The sequence below is a fragment of the Oreochromis niloticus genome, linkage group LG12 (assembly GCF_001858045.2).
Source record: "Oreochromis niloticus isolate F11D_XX linkage group LG12, O_niloticus_UMD_NMBU, whole genome shotgun sequence".
Classification (NCBI taxonomy): domain Eukaryota; kingdom Metazoa; phylum Chordata; class Actinopteri; order Cichliformes; family Cichlidae; genus Oreochromis; species Oreochromis niloticus.
This window is the reverse complement of record NC_031977.2, coordinates 9225142-9237931: the sequence shown is the minus strand read 5'-3', so window position 1 is coordinate 9237931 and position 12790 is coordinate 9225142. Positions and strand designations below refer to the sequence as shown.

The following is a 12790-nucleotide window of genomic DNA, read 5'->3' as shown; positions in this document are numbered from 1 at the left end:
CCCTGACTAATTGTTAGTGATTCCTAGATGTTGCAGGCAGCGACTGTGAAATTAATTGCTAAAGCCCTAGAACATGTTTTATGTATGAGAAAGTTTTAGTCAGACCCCAGGAAGAGTAGCTACTGCTTTTGCAGGTGCTAATGGGGATCTTAATAAACTAAACTAATCTAAACAGCCACACAGAAAGGCTGGTGACTCTCTGTTAACCACCAGTTGCAAGGGAAAAATTTATATTTCCTTACAGGTTGGCAAATGGTTGCGGGAGGTTGCTAGCCATCTCTAGGTGAAAGACATACACGGTGGTGCACCAGCAGATTGCCTGTAGGTTGCCCACTACAGCAAGTCTCATTAGCCAGCAGCAAAAGAAAAGCCAACGATTAAACTCAAGACAAACAAAAATGTGAGAAACACTATTCCTAACTACAGGAATAAGGAAGGAACAAAGCCCTTTCATACAAATATGATATCAAAGATAATGAGAACCACTTTAATTTTAAAATGCCATACACCATTTTTCAATACTGCCCAAGTAAAAGTGACTTTAGAGGTGAGAAGTCCACAACGTTTTGGAGTTAAAGAGAATGATTTTTCTCTGGTTCTGGACACTGAATAAAGTTTGCTCACTGACAGGGACAACTCATGTCTCTTACATAAAGCGACATCCATAACACTGCAGTATAAAGTCCCAGTGAATGCAAGAATCAGTAAAGCAGCTGACAATAATATCCATTCCCTCAACGTCTTCTTCAAATTTTACATTAGATTTGGATGAGGATGGAAAGCATCTGGAGAAAAAGACAGTCTGCCTTTTAAATTAGATTCCACCTCTGCCCAAGCATCCGCCTCCTCTTCCTTCATGGACAGAGTGCAAGTCTCTGTTCTGTTGTCAGCAAAACACACAAAACACAAGCCAAGAATCCATGCAACATGCATGCAACCTTTGTAACTTTACTTGGACTTCTATCCAGTGGAATATTTTGACTTTAAAATGCCGTGCAGGCACACACTGACCATTTTGTTCTTCTTGGAGTAAGTCTTCTTCAGCAGCCTCTCATTCATCCTCTCCTGCTCCCGCTGGGCGTGATGAAGGAAGCCGTTCTCCAGGGGGTCCACCACTGGCTGAACATTCTCCTCTTCCTCCTCCACCTCCTCGTCCTCCTTCTTCTGACGCTTTGCCACCTTTTTCTCCTTCCACCTCTCCTTCTTCTCTTGCGTCTTCACAACTCCGCTCTTCTTCTGCAGAAAAAGATTTTGTTAGAACTTGGCAATTTCGTAGTATTAATCAAAGAAACTAAACTAAAACAAACAAAAACCAATTAGATCATGTCAGCAGTAGAGAATCTCAAATAACTCGCTGCACTCAGCGCTTACTTTCATTTCTTTTGGAATTCTGCACTCGCACTGAATGACAGATACTGATCAGTGTCACACTGAGATTTACAGCCTTTGGTGTCTCAAGGATTTTCTTTGAATCCTTCAACGAGAACAAAGCAGACAGGTCTAGATGGATATACAAACTGGCAGGAGATAAATGTGCAAAAGAACAGAGGGAGGGTGTACCGCAGCTGGCAAATAGTCAAGTGCGCGGCCCCTTTCACTTCTGGCTTTTACAAAGCAAGCAAACAGTTGAGCAGAGAGCAGTGACGCTCCCTCTCTCTAAACTCATATTTAATCCTGTCAACAGCAGAACAATGCCTTACTGGAGCCTATAATCACTTTATGGCTCAGATATAATGAGCTTCTGATATGAAGTGCTGCTTTAACACACACTGGAGAAAATACAGCAGCTTTACATTTAGTCTATGACCACACAATCTCCCCCTTTAACCTTGTTAGTCGTTGCTTTCATGCTTCAGCAATGCCCTGTATGAAAGCAGTGTTTGTTTATTGGAATTTAAAGACCATTTAGAAGTTGCTGGTATGTTATACAGCGGTAGCTCGCCCTCACCTCCCCAATTTCATGCCCAACATGTACAACAGAGGCAGGTGGCTGCAGCTGGTAAAACTGTATGAAACGTTAGATGAATAATATTCTAGGTTAAAAGTTTTTATTACAATTCCTCAATGCTGAGGAAAAGTTTGATGGTCACCCTTCACATATGCTCAACGTCAGGATCACTTCAAGCTGCCACGAACAACTGAGTTTCTAAGGAGAGATGGGTGAACAGCTCACGTGAGTGGATTTTTTTAGTTTGCAAATTAAATAAAAAGAATGATCATCAATAATGAAATTACCCATGAATTGCAGCCCTAGTTTGATCCTCAACTGCTGGTGATGTCTCTATGAACAACCAAACCTCAGTAATTTAGGCTGGATAATCAATGGGAGCACACTCAAGACATAAACATATACTACAACTCCGCCTTGCAAGGTACTGCACTTTGAGCTCAAGATGGCTATGAACCCATCTCATAGCACATATCAGTTGTTTTAGACTAATACTTATAACACATAATAAGACACAGATGGTCAAAGGAAGGTCAAATAAAGCTGGCAATGTGGGTAAAGTCAAAGCCATTGCCAAGATGATAAAATGAAAAAGCACACACGTGTTGGCATGCATGCACAACTGCTATTCTGTGGTAACCCCTGATGTCTGCCTCACTTCTGTGTCAAGTGTCTGAATTGTATCCTCCTCCTGGGCTTCAGCTGCTCCTTATTTCCATATCTGAAAATAAGACTGAGCTGGTGATGTCCCGCTGCCGGTGGTCATCACTGTGTGTTTGAATGGCACAGGACAATGCATCTCTGCTTGAAGCCGTATGGAGCTGAGGCCAGAGGGCTGCAAGTTCACATTTCAGCATCTGTTCACAGCCAGCAGCATTAAGCCTAACTGCAGATGAATCTGTGCTCCATATGAATAATCAAATTATCGACTCCAAAGGTGGGAGATTAGCAGATGGGTAGCACATTAGGCTCATAACTGCTAATGAATGACACCTTCTGTGACAAAAGGTGTTTATCTATCAGGTACTAAAAAAAACAATACTCCCGTAGAAAGGAGTAATCTTTCCAGGACAAAAATCAATCTCCAAAAAATGTCCAAAAATGTAACTCTCAAGAGAAAAGAACCTAACTAAAACCCACCTTTATGTTGTAACCCAGGAGTCCTGCATAAATTATGTTTTTCCTACACGGAAAATATTTCTAGCTGAATTGTTTCATAGCTTGCTCTGCAGTGCAGTTCCACACCTCACGAAATGAGCTGTTTAAAAACATTGTTTTCTATTTATAAGAATTTCTTCTCTCACACCTTTTAAGAGTGGGTACAACACTTGCTGATCACAGGGAAATCAATACATTTCAGTGTGAAAGGAATCAGCTGTTTGTTGAGTCAAAGGTCACCTTACACAGGAAACCTCACTGGGATATAAATGTCCTTTATGCAATGAGACCAACAATGTTTTGTTGTATTGTTAAGAAGAAAGCAGTTAATGTATCAGTCTTATTATATGGGGTAGAATCTTATTGGATTTATCATTTCTCATGCATAGTAAATAAAGCGAGCGAAGTATTTACACAGCACCTTTCAAGATAAATATCACAAAGTGCTTCACAGCAGGAATGGTAAACAACAAGAACAAAAACTTACACAAAAACAAGTTTAAAAAGATGAGTGTTAAGGTTGTTTTTAAAAGAAACCAGAGACCACAGATCTCAGCTCAATCCGAGGCTATGCATGGGCAAGCCACCCCAGCTAGCATTTTTTTTTTTTTTGAGTCTGAAAGAATGATGCTATCACTGATCATTTTAGTAGTGGAAAATCCTTTCGCTCTTATTTTTAAATTTTAATCCATGTTAAGCAGCTAGTCCCAGGCCATCCCACCACATATCCATATCCCCCAACTGCTTCTGCAAAAAAGATTACGCCTAATGGTTACACATAACCCAACTCCGGTACCTTCCCCTGTAGCTGGCAGTGAGTATTATTTCCCTGCTTTAGAGATCTTCTGTGAGGTTTGGGCCACTCTAACCAGAACTTGCAGAAAGTGGAGCAAAGCGTGGAATACCAAACTGAAAGTTCCTCAAGATGAAAGACTCACTTGCTTATGTTATTTCAATTCAATTCAATTCAATTTTATTTATATAGTGCCAAATCACAACAGAAGTCGCCTCAAGGCGCTTTATATTGTACAGTAGATCGCACAATAATACATACAGAGAAAAACCCAACAATCACATGACCCCCTATGAGCAAGCACTTTGACGACAGTGGGAAGGAAAAACTCCCTTTTAACAGGAAGAAACCTCCAGCAGAACCAGGCTCAGGGAGGGGCGGCCATCTGCTGCGACCGGTTGGGGTGAGAGAAGGAAAACAGGATAAAGACATGCTGTGGAAGAGAGACAGAGATTAATAACAGATATGATTTGATGCAGAGAGGTCTATTAACACATAGTGAGTGAGAAAGGTGACTGGAAAGGAAAAACTCAATGCATCATGGGAATCCCCGGCAGCTTATGTCTATTGCAGCATAACTAAGGGAGGATTCAGGGTCACCTGGTCCAGCCCTAACTATATGCTTTAGCAAAAAGGAAAGTTTGAAGAAAGTTTTATTTGTATTTGTCTGCAGGAGAAACTAATAGAAACCTAAATTTGTAGGAAACATTAAAAAGAAAATTGTTGAAAATTTAATTTTAAGTTAAAAAAAAAAGGAATACCCAGCTCTGCATGTGTGATGTTACTGCTTCAACTTGTAAGAATGTCTCATATGGTACATTATTAAGAGCTCAAGAAATAGTTGCAGTTAAAATGCACATTATATGCCTGGACTAAAATCATTGTGCTGGTATTTATATTTTGTATTATTCCACTGGGTTACACAAACGGCCGTTACCCTGCCCACAAGTTCACACTGTTGTGTGATATCACACGGTTACTCAAAGTAACTCTTTTCTCCTCACAAGTAGACACATTTATTTCTCAAGATGAACCAGGTGGTACTAACAGACGACCTCCCATGGCAATCATTGATTTTAAATCTGTCTTTAAAGAGCGTTCATGTTTTGACTGTACTGGTATCATCTTTGTGGGCTTAGAAAATCAGCATTATCTTCAGGAAAATCATCCCCTGTAGCAATAAGAAGCCATAATTAAGTTTGCTTCTACAGTTTAAAACCTCACAAAATCGAACTCTTCCCCTGCCACTTTCGTCTATTATTGTGTATAACAATAAACTGAGCTACCTTTAAACCAAATCTAGCAATATTATATTAATAGTTTTCTTTTGACATTTTCTAATCCACATAATAGAAAACCAGGCAATCCTCCTTAATTCTAACACCTGACATTAAAAATGAAAGGTCTACCGAATATAACATTGCTGCACATTCCTTTTAGTTTGACTGCAGTAAACCATTAACATGTGATCAAATACAGATCTCATTTAAAGCCAGAAAACCAAACACTTGTTTAAGTGCAACAGCAATTTATGCACATAGAGCATATCCAACGTGAATCTGGTGACGCTTCAAACATGTCACCACTATCTCTTTGACCTTCATGCTACATGTCTGTTTCAAGTGAAACGTAAACTAATAAAACACAAATATGCCTCAGGAGTAAATAAATATCAGCTGCTCAAAACTCAAACTTTCTTGCTAATATAGTGTGGCAGGTTGTGGCAGTGCCTCAAGGGTAGTATGCTGAGCAGCTGCCACTCCAAAGAAAACACCGATCATCGCCAGAGGCATGCAAACAATATATTGCGGTGTTAAGTCATATCAACATGTATTAATTTCTGCAGCCTCTTGCATAGATCTCACAACATACCACTGAGGAATTATAGATACCATTTCAATGGAGGCAAAATGTAATACACACTGCTACAGTGAGAGTAAAGGATGTAGATCTACACGTAAAAATGTGTCATGCTTCTCAGTCTAGTTTTGTGTTTGCCAGCATTACAGCTTCTGTTAATCGCATTATCAAAAGCTCAAGCTCAAGCACACAGCAATTAGATTTTGTTTAGAGCATTTGCACCTGCTCTCATTGCTGTCTCATGTCTGCTGCATTCTAAATAAACAGATTTTAATTGTTTGTGTGTGTTATTTCCATTTATTCAGTCCATGCCTCAGACAACAGATCTATAATAGCTCCAGGAGTAGAAGGGTAATTCATCACTGTGCCTGCCAGCAACAGCTTAGTTGTGATATCATTTCCATATTTCAAAGGCCTGAAATAGGGTTTTTCTTTTATGAAATGGTTATGAAATTATTTCTACACACAATGGAGCAGTGTATCACACTCTGTACTGTTTAAACATTTACAAATCAAAAGAATAAAATACTGATGCAGATAATTGTGACGCAACTTACTAGCTGGTGACAATGTGCACTTCAGTGTACACCAGGAGAAGGTCTAAGATTCATCACAGCATGTCTTTACCTTTAAGACCTATGCAAGCCTAATATGAAAACATAACTTGCAGCCTTCTTTTATTCCCCTGATATCGTGTCTACATTTTTATACAATGTTAAAAGCCTTGCTATTCATCTGTGAAGCTTTTAACTAGTGGTCAAAGTAGTGAATCTCTCTCGTTTTACCTTGTTCTGCCTAGGGTAGAAAAGTGACAGTGACCTCAGTAGTGGAGAAGAAGTGGTTTAAGATATGATGAGGCAGTGGGGCTGACAAAAGAGAGGGAGAGAGGAGAGGATATAAAGGACGAACGCAGAAACAGAAAGAGAGAGAGAGATACGGTGATGGTGGGGGGGTCTCAGCCTGGAACAGGAGAGACCGCTCGACTGGTTTGACCCGGCCACGTTACCCTGGCAACAGAATGGGAGAGCTTTGTTGCTGTTCCAGGCTGCATGGGGAGCGGAGTGTGTATGTGTGTGTGTGTGTGTGGGTACAAGTGCATAAAATCCAACACAGGTTTCCTTTCTGCTAACAATAAAGCGCATGGCTTTACATGGTTATGCTGGGACCTTGAGATCCACTGTGGAAGCATGTTTAGTTCCCAAAGGAGGGTTTATGCATTCTGCACAGAGGAATGTCAGCAACCCTGAGGTTTCTTGCAAAGGGTAAGGGGGTCTTCATGAGGCATACACAAGCCGGAGTTTCACAAATGGAGCCTGAAGTGCAAAAAAAATAGACAGTGTGCAGAAAGAGAAAGGGAGATGAAGACACTTGGTAGTGTCTGGTGCACATCACCATCATGCTTTCTCCACGGAACTCTCTTCTTTCTAAGGCTAGTAATTATTTAGGAGACACAAAGAGCTCTGCAGGGTACACCTCCCTTGACATTAAGCGGTACCACAGAGAGATTGCAGGGCTGGCTGCCACAGTTCCTGTGCTCTCCAATGGAGCTGTGGGAAAACTATCAATTATATACTTCCAAATAGCATTGTATGTTTCACCGAGGTGCTGCAAAGTGACTAAAACTGAACAGTTCTAAAAGCACACTTGGGGAGGAGACTAAACTTTGAGGCATATTTCAGAATTATAGTAAAAAATATGTTGGTTGCAAATCTGCTAACTTTAATCTTAGAAAGATGATACATGGTGGCTGAACCATCAACATGAAGGAATGTTAGCTTAGGCCCTGGGACTGTGTGATCTAAATGCGAACAGATGGCGCAGATTAAAACATACCTTTTCATCATCTGGTGCTTTGTGTCTTTTCTTCTTTTACAGTCCTGAGAGACACCTGCATGTGTATATACTCTGTGCATTAATCTGTACATTAATTATATTTCCACAGGTGTTTAAGATTGTCAAGTATTATATTCTATAAAATCATGTATTTGCAGTTTGGCTGTCCTGTCAGGACCACATATCTGTAAAATAACAGCTTCTCGTGAGCTCAGAAAAACAGGCCCTACATATTGACCTTATAAAACATATTAAAACATATTATTAAAAAAATTACCGCTGAATTTAAAGGCTTGAGAACTGTGTGTCATGATTAACAGTCAATATCTACAGGGGGATTAAAAATATTATGGCAAACAGCTAGTTATACTAAGAGATTACTTATATACATGCTAATCAGGCTGGTGGAGCTTATATCTGTTTAACATGCCTGTTTTATCACACTTCACATGGCAGATGTTATTGTCCCCTCTTCGTGATATGAGTCTTCTCTATGAAGGCTCATTCATTCATTCAAAGTTCACTTCAATTGAATTCAATAGCATCAAATCACAATAGCAGTCGCCTCAAGGCGCTTTATATTGTAAGGTATACCTTAAAACCTTATAACAATCAGACAACCTTTTATCAGCAACCAGTTGGTGACAGTGGGAAGGAAAAACTCCCTTTTAACAGGAGGACACCTTTGGCAGAAACCGGGAGAGGCCGACATCTGCCATGACTGGTTGGGAGTGAGATAGGACAAAAGACACATTGTGGAAGAGAACCACAACAAAAGTTCCTCCAAACTAAACTCTAGCTGCTCTACATCACATGGGTTGGCCATGGGGTTTCCTGTCAAAGACCTCACATTTATTCACAGTGTACTTGAGCATAAAATCAACAAAAGCTGTTTGCCTCTCAGCTTACCCCAAACAAGATCTTGTTAACATGACAAAGACCACATGACATGTGTGCACAAGATGGCAGTAATTTAAGGATGATGGAGATGCTCAACTGGACATGCTTTATGGCACTGAATGCTGTTCAGAATGTAAGGAGAGTCATCACTTTGATATAGTATGTTTTAACTTTTAGATGATGATGTACTGATTGCCTTGTTTGCCCTGAGGAAACCCCCGTGTCTTGCATCTATTTTTTAGTAGTAATACTAAAATACTCTTACATATGTGCATCCAATTAAATCAATAAGAAAACAAGCAAGCAAATATGTATGTGTATTAGGTACAATATTTAAAAAATTGTTTGCAAATGCCTTATGTGGAAGGAAGTGTATTTAACACACTGATGAGGTCCCAAGATAACAAAATCTGCATTTAAAAATGACTTGAAAGTGCAAAAATCACCTTAAATCGTGGCTTGTGCTGCAGTACATCTACAACCAGAAGGTGTATAATAACAATCATTATAATAAGCTTTTAGAAATCTTAAACAATTACACCCTGAAATTTGTATGATTTAAACCTACCTCCATATACTCTTTAAAAACAATTTACATCACATTAAAAGAAGACAGTGCAACTTAACTGGACCTTTAAATACACTGTACAATGTAATAAGTATGGATTTACATTTTTATGCAAAAATTTGTTTATGAAGCTTGACTTGACAATATCACATTTTAGGTCATTATATCAGGACTGATTCTCCAGTTGACTCATACTGAACTCTCAGGTCACCAAAATATCATGAACGTTGAGTCGAGCTGGATCTTTGACCACAATTTAGCTTTTGCTTGTGTCTGTGTATTTTTTAGCAAGAATGCAAAATTTAAGCCTTTCTTTCCACATGACATAAAAGCAGCGAGCAGAGTCATTTGTTGCATCACTTTTGCACTGTTTAGCTGCCTTTAGGCTGGCTGAGGTCTGGTTGTGTAGATTTACTGCTCAGCTGTTGTACTGATTCTCTACACATTACTGCAGCTCTTGGCATGTCCAATAAATCACCTTGATTTGTCATGATGTAGACTGGATTGATTTAATCATGCCTGCTCCCTTTAGTAGTGTTATTCATGTGACACTGTTCAGACAAAGTGGAACACACACCTGCTGTTTATGCTGCTGTCAGCTACATCAAACACACCTTTGGTGAACTTAGAGCATATGCTCATATACTCAGACGCCCTGTTTTTCCTCAAAGCACACAATTAGAAAGCTCTTGCCTCAAAGGTAAAGGACGTGAGAAGACATTTTTGTGCCAAGGAGATTATCAGGCTGTGAATGAGAGAAAGTGCCTGTTTCTACAGTGATCACGCTGCACTAGAGCATAGAGTAAATAAACCACACCTACTTCAGCTTTTGTTAAGTGAGCTGATGTATTTTCCCTTATTTAATGTAAGCTAGTTTTTTTGGCAGTCTTCCTATATGCGGTGCATTATGTGAGAACTGAGAAATGAAGGGAATTTGTAGGGGTTTAGCCCCGAAGGATTAGCATGCAGCTATACTTGTACAGCTGACAGAAGCTAACCTTCAGGCAGGCCTCTCTTTCTTTCAGATCTCTGTTAATAGTTTTTTCCTTGACATGGGAACATGTCTGTATATCATGGCTTTCAAACTTTTCCACTATTGTGTAAAAATCCATATGGCCATGCACTTCCATTAGTGCTACTAACAAGTATGGCTTTTGGATCACATTTTGTATCATATCTGTTGCACTATTAAGGTTGTCAAGTTTACTTTGCCACACAAACAGGCTCCATTATAAGCAGCACTACATGTGACAATTTGTAGCAGCAACAAGAGACCATTGAAATTCTGAACAAGTATTTTGTTAGATATTAACTGAAACCAGCTGCTCTCAAACTTCGAAAAACAAATGAAAATGTGCAGGAAAACAGGCACAAGGGGGATCTCTAGTATCTGGATGTTTTTAATAGTTTTGGAGCCTGTTGTGTGCTCTTCCAGTGGCTCTTGGCTTGGGCATTCCTCTTGACAGCAATGCTGCTATATGCCGAGTGTGTGTGCAGGTGGTGATAACTCCCCATTCTTTCTCTCGGCCGCATTCCCGCGCCCCTCTTTTATTGTTCTCTGCACCCATCTGATTGCAGTTTTTGAACCAGCTATGTGTGTGACGACCGAATGAAACTGCTGGTTTTATTACCCTCTAAGTCTTCTTATTGCTATGTAACCTAATGCTTGTTTATGTGCTTATGTAAACATTTACCACTGATGAATATTTATGCGACTGTGAGTGGTCACGGGTGAATTAATGAAAAGCATGTGTTTAAATATCATAAGTATTTGTAGCCTTCGCTGGTGTCAAAATGCATGCCAAGTTTACCCCTGACTTGTACCACTGCACATTTTGCTGTCAGAGTATATTTAAATGTGTGGAGGTGCTTGTATATCTGAGTACTATCCAAGCTTGTGTATTCTGGTGGAAGTGTGTCTGTGCACCACACATGTTCAAGGGCTGAATTAGCTCCTGGAGTGACACCATCTGGCCAGCGGGTGCTGAGGGGAGAAGAATACCAGAATGCAGCAATAACAGGGTGGTACAGTACAACAATAAACACGGGCTTTAAATCTGTTTAACAGATCTGACAAACACTGAGGAAATATGAGACGACAGACACATATTCTGCATTTCAAGGATAAGATCAAGATTCTTCCACATTCCCACTGTGTTAATACAGCAAGTGATTCTTGATATACTGTCCTATATCCATCCATTAATTTTTTCCTGCTCATTTCCTAAGTGCTTATGGTATATGTTGCCCTTCTCTCACAATGTAGTGCTACAAATACTTCAAATTATCAAGTGATCAATAAATATAGCATTTATGTAGAATGTAACTTTGTATCCATCATTTATTTGTTGATAGATGTTAAAAATAAACAATAATTATTAAACACGATCTGCTTGACATACACAGTGTGTCTGCTTTACTGCTTTAAGTAAAAGGAGCGATCAATAACATGAGCAGCAATCCGTGGAAAACAACAAAAATGCATCCAAATATGAAATAGGCAATGAATCAACATGTTCATTAACTATATGGGATGAGATGCACTCATGAAATTCAATAAGAATTCACTGTGACAGATCATGCAATTACTGCATGTGTCGATTTATTCTTACATGCTATATTGACCATGATGACACTTTGTTAATAACTGTCTGATTTGATTTTTGTGATTTCAAACTGTAGAGACCAATACACTCCTTGTGTTCAGGCTGTGTGTTTTTGGGGATGATCCACAAATAAATAAACTATACATCATTTGTGTTTTCTTGAGATTCAAAAAACATAATCTTGATTACATCACAAAAGGCTTTAGTGGTGTTACACTCTGCATCAGCTCATGCGTGGGCTGAGTTGGCTGCCACCAATTGAGCAGTTTATTTCAGCTGTCAGACTCACGTCCTCAGTCTGAGCTGCTGATCATTTTGTTGATTCTGCAGCAGCTGATGCATGCATCCAGGGGCCTGCTTTCTTCATGGTCCCTCAGAGATGGCTGTAATGATCTTTGCAAACCTCTGATCTAATGTTTGCAGGTTGTCCAAGAAGAAAATAAACCTTTAAAACTAATTGTTCAACCTTCTGTTTTGCGACTGTTAAATCGAACAGTTTTTGAATCATTGCTGGCCATGGCAAACATCACCAACAAACAAAACTTGCTTACAAAACAGCACGCACACACAAAAAACAGTCTGATCCCTGAAGTCTAAATCAGAGCTTGTGTGCTACCAGATATCACAGGTTTCACCTCCCACAGGCTCTTCTAGAGTCTGCTAAATAGATTGTCTGTCAGGAAAGTGGCTTTCTAAAGAGGCCAGTATGTCCTGTGAACCTCCTACCCATTGTCACAGGAAGCTCCCTAATTTCTGTGGCTCAGCCCACACACTACAGCCCAAAATACAGCCGGGTGTCATTCCTTGGGTTTCTCCTTTCCTCATATTCTCCAGAGAGAGGAAGTGTTGCCTCGGCAACAACTATTCCCATTGGTGGAGTGGAATAACAGAAAACTTCTATAAATGTGTAACGCTGGTCTCACACTGTCAACAAATCTGCCCAACATATTTTCTGTACCAACTGTTGAGTGTTTTTCCATGAGTGGAACTGCTAAAAGCACACCAGGGACATTAATGGCAAGCTTCTTCAAGAAGAATAAACGGCGAGCGTCTGAATACTAACAAACACATTATTCTGTCTGTTTTACTGAATGCTCTATTTTTGACAGTTGTTCTCTGTGTCG

General features: G+C 39.7%; 1 protein-coding gene across 1 annotated transcript in view; it reads right to left on the bottom strand.

The window, feature by feature from the left end:
* The window catches only part of fbrsl1 (fibrosin-like 1), a 276488-nt gene that overhangs the window by 194213 nt on the left and 69485 nt on the right, over window positions 1–12790 (bottom strand). The window contains 1 exon segment of the mRNA XM_025897124.1: window positions 1012–1236. Coding sequence (XP_025752909.1) covers window positions 1012–1236 — 225 coding nt within the window.